General features: G+C 36.2%; 1 protein-coding gene across 1 annotated transcript in view; it reads right to left on the bottom strand.

Annotated features, from left to right (window-relative positions):
- The window catches only part of LOC105172257 (tetratricopeptide repeat protein SKI3), a gene marked incomplete in the record, with an annotated part of 15714 nt that extends 562 nt beyond the window's left edge, over positions 1–15152 (bottom strand). Inside the window, 21 exon segments of the mRNA XM_011093630.2 lie at positions 870–1073; positions 1349–1992; positions 2128–2370; positions 4449–4543; positions 4632–5005; positions 5204–5255; positions 5390–5602; positions 5731–5796; positions 5981–6038; positions 6128–6243; positions 8223–8394; positions 8469–8716; positions 8827–8907; positions 8994–9134; positions 12590–12682; positions 13300–13350; positions 13460–13543; positions 13636–13758; positions 14442–14654; positions 14772–14861; positions 14968–15152. Coding sequence (XP_011091932.1) covers positions 870–1073; positions 1349–1992; positions 2128–2370; positions 4449–4543; positions 4632–5005; positions 5204–5255; positions 5390–5602; positions 5731–5796; positions 5981–6038; positions 6128–6243; positions 8223–8394; positions 8469–8716; positions 8827–8907; positions 8994–9134; positions 12590–12682; positions 13300–13350; positions 13460–13543; positions 13636–13758; positions 14442–14654; positions 14772–14861; positions 14968–14970 — 3364 coding nt within the window.

Here is a 16094-nt window from a genome sequence, read left to right as displayed (position 1 = left end):
CAAGTAATGATGGGAGATAAGTCAGATAAATATGATAAGTACGAATCAGTCTGTCTGGTAATGGGTAACAACCAATTTAAAAATACTGCAAACTCAGAAATCAGCACTTTTAGCTTGAACAAACATTATAATGCTATAAACTCGTGTAGTTAAAGCAAAGGGATAACTTAGTTTGAAGCTTTGCCCTTAAAGTTGGACAGCTTGGAGTGCTGGAGCATGGAGGCATTACCGGCCACGATACAGAACCAGAGATGATAATATCTGGGTTTTGTGTTAACAAAAGAACAGTGGTCGTTGGCCACACTGAGTACACTAGTCTAATGAGTTAATTGGTACTGGAGGTTCATTGCATCAACCGATACGAATTCAAACCCACTAATTAAAAGCAAACAAGGGATTCTTCCTACTCTGGCACAGAGTGCACTCAAATATAGTGCCTAACACAACCCCGGTATTGATATCAGATACTCTGTCAGCCTTAAGTTAAGCCGGTGGGATCTATCTACTTGTGCACAATGCTTTACTTCGACATTCCCGCTTCATTTACTTTTTCTTTAACCAATTTTTAGTAGGTTCGATTTGTGCATGTAAAAACATTACAGTAAATATAACTTACTGGGGACTATAAGACATTTCAGAACATGAAGGAAACAGGTAAGAGTGTATCATTGTCCATGGGACAGGCGCAGGAAAATATGCCTGTCCTTTTCTATATCAAGAGCTGTCATTTCTTTCCTACACTAAATACAAGAATGCGTAATTTATCATATATGTAAATACCAAGAACTGAAACTCTGTCAAAGGCAATCATATGGTCCAAATCATATGTGAAAGTGCAAACACAACAAGTGCCTATTTAATAAATTTACCTGGAGGCCAAGAAAACCATTCGTTCTGGAGGTTGACCTCCCACATTGCTTTGGAGCCAAGGCTAGCTTCTGCTTGTGCCAGCAAAAGTGAGATGATGGGTAAGGGATCAGGAGAAGCATTTCTTGCTTTCATGAGACTTCTTATGGCACGTGATATATATTGCGACTCACACTTTTGTCTGGCAAGCTCCATACATATGGCACCTGAATCCAAACAAAGACAATATCTTTAAGGAGGACTCAGGGCAATGGTCTAAAGGATAAAGGCACAATTTCCGTCTGTTCCAGTTGATGACATCCTACCCAAAATATAAGTTCCCTGAGCTTACACAGAAATCCTCCTTAAAATCTAAACTTAAAGTTGTTCAAACCCTCTTATTTACATCAGCTATAGCGTTTAATCAGTTCTATCTGAGTGCAATCATCAGAAGAATTTAAAATGCTTAAGAATGAAAATGCACAAATACATAAGATGATACCATGACAAAGTAAGACACAACTCTCGCCATCAGCTAAAGAGCTTGCTTGTGTGAAGGACTCTTCTGCCGCAACAAAATCACCAAACCAAATCGCAATGAGACCCTGCACCATGTTAAAGAGAGCCATCCACATATTCCATGAAAGCTTGATATCTTTGCAGCATTCTTCAAAGCATAATGGTAACATGGTAGAATCATCTCCTAGCCTATATCTAGATTCAATAAACTTCAGACTAATCCAGCCAATATGAAAATCAGTTCCAAGCTCCAAGCATTGTTTGTATTCTTTGCTTATGTTGATGATATCATCTTCAGCAGCATATGCACGGCAGAGTAGCAAATGTGCAAAAAAGAGAGAGCTATTATCAACTGAAGAACCTAAAGCACTTCTCGCATATCTGAAGCATTCACTGTTATTTCCTTGTTGAAGATTAACCTCGGCAGCACAGAGTAAAAGCTGAAAACTTTGGTATTGGCACGAAACATATTTGCTTGAATAAAGCTGATTATGCAGAGCAACAGCTGTTAACCGTTCTAGCACACGGCAAACCTGTGGAGCAAATCTCTCCTGACGCGCCTTCTGTAAACAGTTTAACGTGAGCAAGTACCTCGCATTGAAGTTCCAAGGCTCTTGATGCAAAAACCTATATTTGAATAGTTAATTCTTATACAGAGGACTTGCAAGGGAAAGTAACCTAATTTTTAAAGTAGGTGCCATGGAAGATTAAAGAGAAAAATGATGAATCGTCTGAGGACTTGAGGGCCATGATGAAACATACTTTTGCAGCAGTTGAATGGCTCCGAAGCCAGAAGGGTGTTGATGTCTACATGTTGGGAATGGAAATTTCTCCTTCGGGCTTCCAATGGCGTAACAAGCAACAGTTCCAGCGCCAAGGATCTCAAATGCAGATTTTATGCCTTTGTACTTTTGCTTGTCAGACAAATCTAAGAAAGAGCATCTAGTTGCAAGATAAAGATCTCTCCATTCTTTGCTTGAGAGTAAGAGATAACTAAGAAGATTTCTGTTGGCAATAATTAAGTCAGCTGAACATTGAGCACAATAATACAATATAAAGAATATCTCTTATATATTAGAAAAATCCTAGCAGCATGGCTCTAGCAATGTAGGATAAATCTGAAAGTCTAAACCTAGATAAACAAGATCCAGAGAATTCAAAAGGACAATTAAATTGATGTTTGCAGCTTGGCACGGTGGACAAGAAAATGAAAAGCAGCAAAATATTTTCCAACTGTTAGAAGAATGCAAACAGGAACAAGTAGAGCTAAAGATGGTGAAATGATGGGGAAACAGGAACTGGCAGGCCCCGTCTCCAAACCAACCAAAAGAAAGGGGAAAAAAGAAAGAAAATCATCAAAAGATAGACAAAAGTAAACAAAGAAATACAGGCGTGCAGTGGTGTACGGGCAGAGAGGAGAAAACTGAAGAAACTGTAACTCAATGAGTAAAAAGGATTGTAACTCAGAGAGGGGAAATTTTGAAGAGTTGAAAAGCAAATACAACGGACAAATAGCTATGTTGCACAACATAGAAATAGACGGTGAGAATCTTAAGTCATAGCCCTTTCTCATATTTTGTCCTCCAAAGCTGCTGCTGTTGTTCATAAGCTCTCACTTTATAGTAAATCAGATTTCATTCTTCATGAAAAAGTACAATTAACTTTCTGCAATTTGTTTACCTAAAATAATTGAGTTGAAAAGAAGACAAATTTTGACATCTATCATAAGATTGGTTACAACCACTGCCTCAAAAGACCTGCGACCCGAGTTCTATTTGTGCAGCAAGCTCGATCTTGGCTTTAATTAAGGTAACTTAATTACCTTTAGAAGAAATGTCCATGAAACTCGCATACTACAAGTGTGAAAAAAGAAATCCGCACACTGAAGTAACTGTGTTTACCAGACACTAGCTTAAAAGTAGGGTAAAGAAAAATTTAGGGCCCGTTTGGTTGTGTTTTCATTTTCATTTTCAGTTTCCAACATTTGGAAATGGGTAGAAATACTTTATTGGTTTTTGTGCGAAAACTGAGAATATGTTTGGATTAGTTGTCTCCAAATGTAGGTATATAGGTGTGAGAATGTTGAATATAGGTATATGTATTTTTGATGTGATAGATGACCAAATTGATTGAATATGTGAAATTATAAAATAATCAAAGTGAGTCTTGCCATTTGAAATAATTTTAATTGATTTGACACAAGAAAAGACATGTTGACAAGATAAGACAAGTATGACAAACCATGTGACCTATAATTTCAAAAATTTGAGAATTAAAATAGGAATGCATTCTCAATGAAAATGGCTTGACCAAACAAAATCCCAACCACCCAAATAGTGAAAAGTGGAAAAAATCTCATTGATAACACAACCAAACAGGCACTTAGCTTCTTCATGGGATGGATGGTTAATTAAACTTTTTAAAGTTTTAAAATTCCAGCAGCATGCATTTGCTTAAACTGGTAGTACTGCTTAGTACATATGCGTCATGGACTCAGAATTTGATAAACAATGTTTGAACCATGCTGCAGAAACTTAAACAGAATGAACCACCATGAGTGTGTAATCCCAAACTCCATCTACTGTTGAGGAGCAACCAGATACAAACATGCATTCAGACCTCAGTTCACCAAGTGAACTATCAGTTTATTGTATAAGTTGGTGGGCCTTCATATAGCAGTCTATAAAGCACTTCCACCAGAAGATAGAGCTGAAACAAAGAGCAACTGCACAAGCCAGCTTGAGTTGCTATATAAGTGAACCTTAATTTCTGTTGGAGTCGGAGGAAACATAGATGAACTTTTTCTGTTGGAAATAATCTTAAATTTTATTGATGCTTAGGTATATAGAGCTATTAGCTTAGACTCTCAAAGAAGTATATCCTAAACAGATCCATGATAATCAATTTCCATAACACACTGCAAACTAATCAATTATTGCATAATGTTCAGATAAAGATAAGGATGGAATACCTTGACTTCTTATAATCTGGTTTACAGTTATACAGTTATGCAGCTCGGCAAATATGCTATATGTTGCTTAAAATAGTCAACCAGAAAGTTTATGCTGCCAAAGTAAATTTACCTTAGCTCACTACTGTTAGGGTACATGTGAAGAGCTTTTCTGAGATGATCTACTCCCTTCTGAATTCCAAGGGAATTGTCACTTCCATGTTTGAGCTGAAAAGATCCAAAATACATGAATTACTCTGGCTGTTAATTAAGTGAATGAGCACTAAATTAGCAACTATACAAATTGGCAACTTACAAGTTTACCAAATGTAATTAAAATATGCATTCTGATGATATCTTCACGACATGTAATGAAGGAACGACTCCTAGAAACAACAGGCTCAAGCTGATCTTTTGGGTCCAGAACATGAATAGCAGTAACGACGAAACTAATTTTTGAACTGTGAAAAAATTCCTTGGGCATTTTCAAAATGCTTGTAATTGCTGATTCCTGCCCAGAAATGTGGTAGAGCAACCTACAGATGAAGCTAATGGAAGCAGCAGCAAGACTTTCTTCCAAGGATAAAATACTCGAAGCAAGAGATCTCATTGTGGACAGAGCCATATCATTCTTGCCAAGTTGCCATAAGCATAGAGCATATATCTGCAGAACCTCAGAATCAAGCTGTCCTAGAAAATTAAGGAAGCATATCAGAGATAGCACATATCACTACCAAGTTTGAGCATCTTTTCCAACTCACAGCACACTAATTTTTTCTTATAAGCTTCTTATTCCATTATAACCACGAACATTTCAAAAAATTATTCTCGATTTCCTCTGTTTCCAGGATTAGAACATATCTACCAGATAAGAGCCATAATCCATACCTTTTTGCCCTAAATATTCACACTCTCCAACTGCATCACTTGCATTTCCAGCCTAAACCAGAAAATGGCATCTTATAATAAATATCAGAATGAATTGCAAGAATGCTTGCCAAAAGCATAAAACTTTCAAGTATTATGGTTAGAATAAAGCATCTGGAACTGCTAAAAGATATCAAACAATATTACCATGCAAAGCGATCTGGCTAAATTGATGGATATATCTCTTAGATAGGATTCTGATGATTCGCCCGCAAATGATTTTAGAGCACATCTTGCCAGCCTGTAGGAAGTAATAGCACCTTGATAATCAGCTCTTGATTCACACACTAGCCCATTCAAATTGTGAGAATCAGGATAGTGTGGGACACGCTGCAATGACTGTTGGATGGCTCCAAAAACCTATGACAGCCATTACAAAATAAAGTTTTTTAATGCTTCCTTTATGTTTGTGTAGAAAAATGACTGATTTGAAACATTACGTGCGGTAAAGAAAACATCCTGCAAAGATATGTAATATTGCTGAATACCTCAGATGATGACAAATAACTAGAATGCATCGCAAGCTTTGCAAGACCAACTTGGAATTCTGCAAGCTATTCAGCATAACAGCTTTAAGCGAACTTTTCGAAACATTCAATAATTATATTTTCAGTCTGACAAATGCAAAGCTTACCAGCAGAAACCAAGCAATAAGCTACAATAATATTTTCAAAGCTATCTTGCTTTTTAAAAGACCACCTCACAGGCTTTAACAAGCATGCGTATAAAATATCATACCGGAAATATTTGTGTAGCCCGTAAACAGCACTCATATGCTTCATTCTGGTCAAGCATTCTGAGAAAAGAAAGCAAGTATAAACTACATCTTCACAAAACATGCCTATTGTAAATATCTAGATAGTCCCCAAGAGTATCTACATTTACCTAGCACCTGCATCAGCTGCCATGCCTGCCCATGGTAATGCAAGTGAAGGATCTATACTTCTAGCCCGATCAAATGCTTGCTGGGCCAACTGCTTTTTGCCTTCCCGCCTATAAAGCTGTAAAAATCCAATATTGAGATCCTCTAGCAGGAGTCGAGGGTTTTTAGACACGTGCAGAAAACAAGAGGAAAAATAGAGTGAAGACTTCTGTTGGCCCAAGTAATTAGAACATAGTGTTATAAACAAGCACATGAGTACACTGGAGCTAAATCAGTTTCCTAAAGCGTTTTGGAGAAACGAAAAAATATAAAAACTCCAGCAATTGATTTACAGTACAGAAGCACATGCCCCTCAAACTTGCCAAGGTAAAATCTTTCAGGGCTCACTTCAACAAAACTTATGCAATACCGCCATAATACACTGCTAATATTACAAGGAATAGAAGTTAATCTAAGGTGAACTATATCATTCCCCAAGTCTTGCTTGTTAAAAGGTAAAGAACATGAATTTCTTTTCTTTCTTTCTCAAGCTCTAGTTGACTCTGACTTCAGGATGAGGAAATCCAAGTAAAAGATTCACTTAGATTAGAAAGGTATGTAAAACCTAAAAATGATAAGTCATGTTCCATTACACAGTAGATGGAAAAAAAGTTAAATTTGTAATATTCTGAATTTTACCTCTTCCATATTATTGATCCAAACATGATTCAGTGGGGACCAAATCATAATTGTTAAGGGCTCATGGCAAACTACGCCAAGGTGACTTGGAGTATGGCGCCTTATCGAAGTGAGCCGCATAATCAAAGAAATAAATAATATATACATATTTCATATTTATTGTATAATCTCCCCTATTTTAGGAATGATTTCAACAGTTTCTTATATATCAACAACATCACTAATACAAATAATTTCAACAATAAACTCAGAAAAGAAAGGAAAAATTATTCCAGAATAATGAGTAATTTTTTCCTTGAGAAAAAGACAAAAATAAAATAAGAAGGAAAAGATAAAAGTGAAGGAGAAAGAAAATAAACAAAACTAAAGAAGAGAACTGCGTGCCAAAAGAAAAGAAAATGAGAGAAAGAAGAAAAAAAATGAAATCAGGAAGAACAATAAATGGCAGGAGCAAAATCCAAAGAAAAGAAATGGGAGGAAAGAAGAAGACGAAGGCAATGGCAAGAAACCAGTTAAAAAGAAGAAAACAGAAGGAAGAAGATGATTTAGAAGAAAAAACAAGACGCCATGTAACGTAGTGGAGACAATGAAGAGGCTCAATCAGTAAAAGCTAGGGGTTTCTTTCCTTTTTCTTATCCCAAAAAGCAAGCACGGTGCAAGCCCTTCGAAAAGGCTGCCACAGGACAGGGCACCACAGAAAAAGGCGCTGAGGTGCACTAAGGAAAAGGCCAGCACCATTACTGAAAACTGGCACTGATTGTGCCATTAATAGCTACAGACCAAATACATTAAGAACACACCACCAGACCTCAGTAACAAGATTTGTATAGAACAATGCATCAAGAACATGACTGGACTTGATATCAAACGATTTCGAACATCAACCCCAAATTTGTTGTCGCTGATAAAATGCAAAGCAAATTCCATGCTAAGATTTGAAAAGCACTTCTATCTTTAGCATGGTCAGTGATGTGATTTTCGCAATGACCTTAATCAAAAGATGATGGCATGAAAAATGAAGTTGCAAGCTTAATGACTCAAACTTCAACACAGAAATCCATCAGCCTAGCTCCGCCCAATTGCAGTTGTTACAAATGCATTGTTAAAATGAACTCAAAGAAATGACTATCTAAATATAAAATCATGTTCCCAATGCCAAATCAGCACTTCAATGGACATAACCTGCCAACATGTGCCAGAGTCTTCAAAAATATCTAAAATCACTCTTCTAGGTTATTTGACGTAGAAATGTAACTGAAGCTTGCTGCGAGCCTAATTGTCACTACTCAATTTCTTCCGAAATATCTGAAGGTACTGAATATTAACTCCCAGTAGAAGTGTAATATAAGGTTATCCATCCTGTTCATAATGTAATCATCACAATCATTTCAATATTTCTTCTAATGGATTAGTAATTACCTTCCCCAGGTATGCCCATGCAACAGCTAGAGATACGTCCAATTGCAATCCACGTATTAAAGCATGTTGCTTTAATGCAGTGTGATATGACAAGCATCCTAGTGCTACCCAAAATTCGTCGTTGTAGCTCTCAAGTAGTAAAGCACCCAAGCACATCTTTTCAGCCACAGACCTTGTTATTTGATGGTAGAGTAAGAGAATGATAATATAAAAACATAAATCCATTTTACAAAAACAAATAATTACCAAACATTCAGGTCAGTCTTTGGAGACTCCTTAAAAGACGAACAGAGATCTGATGCTACAGCAACATCAGCATACAAAGTAGCCAACCAAGGAGCCAAGTGCAGAGCACGCTGATAGGAGTGACTAGCAATTCTAGCAGCAATATGGCAGGTTCTTTTCCATGTATTGATAGAAGATTTGAAAGATATCTCGTCAGAATGCCTGGGCCTGGCTTCCTCCGCCCATGGGTAACATCTGGCATACATAAGCTAAGAGGAAACGAAATAAAACAATACACAAACATACCATGTAGAAAACCGAACTTAAAGAAGATACGAGAATGTATTGCCCCAACAGGAAAACTCTGATAAGTTTATACCTGAATATCTCCATGTAGCTTCCATGAACATGAAAAGTTACCAGCTAAAGATGTACCACGCACGGCTACATCACATGCTTCCTAAGTTCAGCTTGAATTTATTTCAGGCAAGCATAATACATTTCAATAACTGCAGAAGAAAGAAAGACTTCACTTGAGATACTAACCTCTAAGAGGGAGGCTCCCCACCTAAAGGCACCCAGATTGGCACACTCCTTTGCTAAACCAAGAAGTGCAGAAGCAAGCCCATAAAGTGCAGAAACATTGTGAGGTGAAATTTCCAATGTTTGTTGGAAGTGCTCAATTCCCTTCATTTAAAAAAAATAAAAGGAAAAAGATAAAGTAGACAATGAGAACAGTGATAACAGTATGCTACAAGAATTATATATACTGCATATACAGCAACATCCTAATAACTAACTTGGTGTGATTTTATGTGAACCAATCAAATTACCCCTGTTAAGGTACTATCCATATAGATTTTTTCCATTCTTCTTTCCTCTCCACATTTCACATAATCTATTGTTTCCTCTTTTCTCTCGCTCGCTCATTATTTAAAGTTTCTATTTCCTTATCTCTTTTATCTATTTGAATGACATGATTTCATATTATTATATATTACTTTTCGTGTTTCCCCCGATTCTAAAAGTTAGATTGGAATGTCCAGCCCTTACGGGTATCTGAATTGTGGCTAAATCAAAGCACCCCATCATAATTCAATAAATACATAAACTAGTTTAAAAGTACATAATTTCAAGTATAAATCGGGTGGGCCCACAATGCTGCTTCTTTATAAACTCCCTCCAAAACATGTTGAAACGGTTTGACCCCATACCAAAAGAATTATGAGGGTAGTCTAATAGCATGTCATGTACGGCATAGGGGCCGGTTATTATGGTCTTTCTTTTTTAATGTTTGGCTATGGACATAGAATCAAATTGAATTTTTCATCATTTGTTTGGTTCACTTAATTACATATATGGACAGGAATAAAATTCTGCTTGTCATGAATCACGAATATTACACTCATGGCTCATGCTTGCACCACCACGAACAACTTTACTCCAAACATATGCATATACTTGCTCATAAATTATGTACACATAATAATAGCCTAGTTATTAATAATTAAATTATGATGCATACAAATTCTTAGAAATTTAACACATCTGAACCCTTAAGTAAAGAGGAAGACTGGTTTTTAACTATTTGAGAAACTCTTGTCAATATTGTAAACATAAACAAATGACACCATCTGAATCTTTATTCAAAATTTCAGGTATCTATCAATACATTTACCTACACGCAGGTAAATTTGTTTTTTGTTCAACATTTCAAGTGTATATCAATACATTTACCCACCAGTGGGTAAATATAAGACCAACCATGAATCAAGATCAAGACTTCAGGCATTCATGTATATTGTGAATCACTATCATATAAGATTCTGCTAAGCTTAAGCGTGCAGTTGCTATCTTTGTATATGCATGTACAGAGTGCGCCTTTTTGTATTGAAAAAAGTAACCTGAATGCATAGGTTGGCGCCTTGCATCGTGAAAGTAGCTAGCAAATTAGAAGGCAACTCAGAAAAAGCCAGCTTCAATTGTTGCTACTGTCCACAGTTAAAACATTTTTTGTAAGGCATATTTCTATTATTAGGTAGCACAATAACCATTAATCCTGCTATTTCTACATAAAAATACATATGGGTGTTTATATTACTAGGAGGTACAGTAACCACTAATCGTGCTACTTCCTACATAAATGCGTACATATATATGCATTTTATTTGTGCTAATTTCATCTATAAGTATGGGCATATTTCATGTGTACTTGTGCGTGTATACACATAGTTATGTAGGCATAATTACATTGTCAGTTTGTGGACATACAGTGCCTGTGTGAGTGCATAAGATAATAAATAGAAGATACTACAGTGTAAATTCTTGTGGCACTAAGAAGATAACTTCCATTCTAAATTATGAGGGTGAATCAGGAAAGTCTACTTCTAGTGGGAAACAAGGTAACCTTAGACTCTTTAATCCCACTTGTCTTAGTCTTAGCAAATGAAAAGTGGGAAAACTCTTCTAACAAACCAAATTACCTTGCACCTAACATGCTGTTAATACATCATTCAAATGTCAATCTATAACCTTTACAGTACAATTACAACTTCACCTATAAGCACCAAATGCTCATTAGGAACTAGCTAGAGGAGAAGCTAGTAATCAGCTGACGAGAAGTTAAAATATTTGTATCTTAACAGACAGGCATCAGCTAGGAAGAGGTTTTATCTAGAGGAAAGTGTTTACTGAGGTAACAAAGATTTACATTAGTAAGGTTGATGGTTGAATTTGAAAAGTCATTGGAAATAAATTCTAGAGAATAGATTCCTTAAGTGCGACATTATAGGAGAATGAGTTTTGCTGCTTTAATTGAATTTCAAGAATCAAATTATAATAGAGATGTAGACAAGATACATTGGGTTAAACCAACATCTTAGCTGATTCTGGTAGAACACTGTCTTTCAGAGCCACAAAAACAACACTCACTAAAACAAGGCTCTTGTCGCAGCTATACCCTGGATGGTCCTTGTTTTAGAAGTTACAAGGATTTTCGCCTTTCAGTAATTGAAGGCAGGGATCCTGTGTACAACTAGTCCAGGATTAATAAGACATGAACTACAGCAATAAAGACCTTGTTTCCAATACTAGGAGCTCCGTTATAACTTACAAATACATAAACCATTCAATTCAATAGATACGATAGTTATGAAAATTTGATATGATGTGTTGACTTTCCACTATAAGATCTATAACTTCCTTTCAAATCCAGACTTATTTCCTCTACTTTCAAAACTTTCTTATGCCATAATTCATGTCTTTACCAACTTTTCTAACTTGTACATTATGAATTAGATATGGAACAGTTATTTTACAGCTTGGACGACAGTTCATTGCTGCTTATATCCGCTCAAACTTAATTTTGTCTGTGCACGTCAAAGACTCATATTTCTACAAATTATATAAATCTAGTTATTTACTCCCGTTTCATCTATGGCAATTTCTGAAATCTGAACCAAAAAACTCATCCTTCTCCTTCTGCTGCTTATTGTGGAAAAGATTATTGAGAACTTGTCTATAACAACTCACTCTTATCACCCCACACTTATGAACTACAGAATCACCAAAAAGCATATTATAAATTCTCATGGCAACAATAACAAGTCTGACTTTGACTCATCCTTGAACTGCACAGGTGATTTGTGTATTCTTTTCCTGGGGTTGTTGCACTCTTTACATTACTTTGCGGATTGAAGGTTCAATTAACAGAAAAATAAAAAAATACTTCTCCAGCATTTCCTTTGCGATATTCACAACAGATGTTAACTTCCTATAGTAACCTCACTTAAAGTGCATTGATACATAAGTCATTTACTCTCAACCTGTGCCTTTGGAGAAATCAAGATGCATAAAAATCTTTCTTTTGCTTTCTTTTGAAACTTTATGCCAATCCCAATAAAGAATAAAATGATGAAGCAGGGAGCATTATCCAATTCAGACTTGCACAATACTTTATCCATAGACCTAATCCACATTTTAACCATCCAGCAAAAGAAAGGGAAATTAGGAACTGTCTATGTAAACAGAGTGGAGTAATCTGAATAAACATGAAGGATAAGCTACGATACAAGTCAGTCCAGATCACTGGTTATTGAGCAAAACAACTGGTAGAAAAAGAAACGATTAAGAGAATATTTTACCTTTCTAAAAGAACCAAGCATCAAGCACGTATTTCCACTTTCAATCAACGCAAAAACCCTTGAATTATCCAACTCAATAGCTCTTCCATAGGACTACTTGAAAACACAAAATGAGCATTAGTAACTACATACTAGGATTCCATGTGGCTTATCAAATAAAAGTAATCTAGTAATATAGTTTTGTTGATAGCTGTCAATGTAATACCACATAGAGACTAATAACATTGGCAGTCAGTTGGGAAATTAAACTATTTCATTAAGTAATTTGCATCGATAGTAATTTGTACAAAAGGAAAAAGGAAGATGGAGTCCTTCATATATAGGTCCATGCACATAAATTATCATCCTTTTGTCCCGAAAATATAAGCTCCTATTTTGTTTTTGGAATGTCGAATAAGATTTTGTTTCCTCAGAATAGAAAGTTTATTTCCAAAAGTACCATAATCATTGACAGCATTAATTCGATACCACTCTCACTTTTTCAAATCTCATCTAGAAACTTTGAGATCAATCAAAGCAGATAAATCAATTAGGGGAAGAATATAAATTATGTAAATAAATTTAACCATTTAATAACATGTAATACAACTATGTGTTTGGTTGCTTGCACAGTATAAGAGACACCTGGAAAAATGACCAGTAGGATGATTTCTTTTATAACAGCAATGTGACCATAAAAAACAGAGAGAAAGCCAGAGAGAGGAAATCACCTTAAGTGCAGCAGTAAACATGCCCATCCGTTGGTAGGCAAGACCTAAGGTCTACATAAGCACATTGAAGGCAGAATATTTAGAACTGATAACCACATCCAATCAGAAACATAGAATTATAAGGAATCATTAAATAGAGTCAACAAATGGTGTTAACAACCTCCCACAAATCAGGAGACATAGGAAAGCCACGAATTGCATGTTGGAGGCTCTGTATAGCTTCAGACCATTTCTTTTGATGAGCCTGCAAGAAGTACCGAGTCAACTTCCATTAAAGATATGAGATGAATACTAAACAGAGGGCCAAGAAGAAAATGAATACAGAAACACAAAAACCTGAAGGTATCCCAACCGTCGAAAAGCCCAAAAAGCCCGGGCAGACTTCTCTGTAGCTTCACGGCAGATAGCAACCACCAAACTCTCTTTCCCACCCTCATCCAATAAATCACAAAGTGCTTCCTACAATTTAGGAATTTGAATTGATTTTGTTTACACTTCAAATCTTCAATTTCCAATCAGCCAATAGTAATTTCTCTAATTATGATGTTTTGGCACGTTGACTTATAAAATATTAATTTCCTTCAAATTTCAAATTTCAGCTCTTATCATGAATTCTTACAGTAACATGTTATGAAATTAACCTGTTAAAAAACTAAAACTCTTGAAATTAACACTGAAGACTGGCTGACCACAATAAATTTGCAGAATAAACTGAAAGAAATTATGATATACAAAAAAAAGAAAATTTCAAAAGCAGCCTTGCGGAATTCTAAAACCACAATATGCCACCAATAACATGAAATTAGATTTATCACGCTGAGTCGCTGAGTATTTTATTATAAATCCAACCTGACTCATGCATTTTAGTAATCGCTAACTAATATACAAAGAAGTGAAATATTTCATGATATGTTTTCGCAACTTGTCATGCATAGCAGTTCCCTTCCTTGGTAGGCCATATCTTATCACAACAACGCCACTTTATTATCATAGTGACAAAAAGATTCAAACATGATCAGGAAAGTGAAGCTGCTAAGTTATTACCTACCAAAACTTGATAAACTGCCTAATAAAGAGAACCAAAACAAGCATATTCTCTGATAAATCTCGCTCAACTGTTATATATCATGAAAGAATCATACCCCAGATTCCAGATCATCAGGATTGATGACGACAGCTCTTTGATAGCACTTGAGAGCCCGCTGAGGCTCGGGGGCAATGCGTGCATAATAATGACCCAGATATCTGAATGCAACGGCATTCTGAGGGTTGAGCTTTGCTGCCACCATCAAATGCTCCACTGCTTTTTCCCTCATTTCTTGCGTTCTTCCCCCCTTTTCCCATAGCAGCACACCCTGAGCCATAGAGCGCTAAGTGAATGGAGCACGCACAGACACACACACACACACACACCAAAACCCCCACCCACATACACCACAAAGAAGGAGAAAATCAAGCGAGAACCACTTTACCAAATTAAAATGTACGGAGGGATCGCTGGGATTGTGGTCCAGTGATTCTTGTAACTGTCTTATAGCAGAAAAGTCTTCTTCTTCGAGGGCCTGAAATCAAATTATAATCCCTTAAAAAGCAATTAAATAACAGTTCAATTTGCATAAACCAAATAACGAGAAGGGAAAAATAAGATTCTAGAGAGAGAGAGAGTACCATATTTGAACCTATTTGTCCGACTGCTGAATGCTCTAACTCGTGGTGAAGTGTGACGAAGATTGCTACTTTAGGAATGAGCTTCCAGAAAATATTTCAATAGTGCCCTTCAAGTTTTTGCTTTTACCTACGAAGCACTCGTAGCACTAATTCCCATATAGTGAAAACGGGACGGTGCCACCAATCTTCAAATCATTTTGGCCCCTAGTTAAAATCAAACGTCATTAAATATACGTACTGATTTGGTTTTGTTTTCAATTAAAAAGAATTAATTTTTTCTCGTATTCATATATCAGCTATAAAAACTTTGGACAACACATCGTAATTTGTATGATAATCCTATATAATTAAACCTTAGTTTTTTACATCAATATCAACTATGGGTCGCACCTATGTAAGGACCATAGCCACCATACATGGGGCAAACGCACTTCTCCCATCCATGGATCCACCCATTCCGATTAGAAAGAGAGAGAGCAAGAAAAGTGGAAGGTGAGCCAAAATGCAAGAAAATGATCTTGATATTAGAACTCACTTTTTTACTTCACACGTATTAATTATTTTCATATTTAAATGAAATACTTTTTTATGACTAAGTTCATTTTGAACTTTGAGAAAATATCAAAATCCTCCTATGAATAATAAAATATCAATTTCAAGTCCTGTATTCTCAACATGGAGTCACATTGCCCCCTGGTTAAATTGGACGTATTTTTTGGAGGCTATAACTAATATGTCCATCCATATATATGAGGGGACTTTTGACCAGTCCTAGACCAGAGCTCTCATTTTGACGGATTGAGAGAGAAAATCTGACAAAACCCTATTTCGTGAGAGATTTACATTACTAAGATTAAAAATATTGAATCTGACCATTAAGTCTAAAAAGAAAGTCGATAGAATCAAGAACATAGAGTTTATGAAGGTATGTTTTCTACTTTTCTGCACTTTTTAAAATTTTTTGTTAGTGTTTATGGTTTGTATTCTCATGTGTAGGATTTTGATGGCATAGCTCCACCACTGCGCCGGAATCCACCGAAAACGGTGAAATTTGGGCCGAAATGTGGCACAACGGGGCAAGCCCAGTTGTCCACGTCGTGGAGCTCGCGGCGAGCTTCGCGTGCATA

The sequence above is a fragment of the Sesamum indicum genome, linkage group LG10 (genome assembly GCF_000512975.1).
Source record: "Sesamum indicum cultivar Zhongzhi No. 13 linkage group LG10, S_indicum_v1.0, whole genome shotgun sequence".
Taxonomy (NCBI): Eukaryota; Viridiplantae; Streptophyta; class Magnoliopsida; order Lamiales; family Pedaliaceae; genus Sesamum; species Sesamum indicum.
This window is presented reverse-complemented; position numbering and strand designations above follow the sequence as displayed.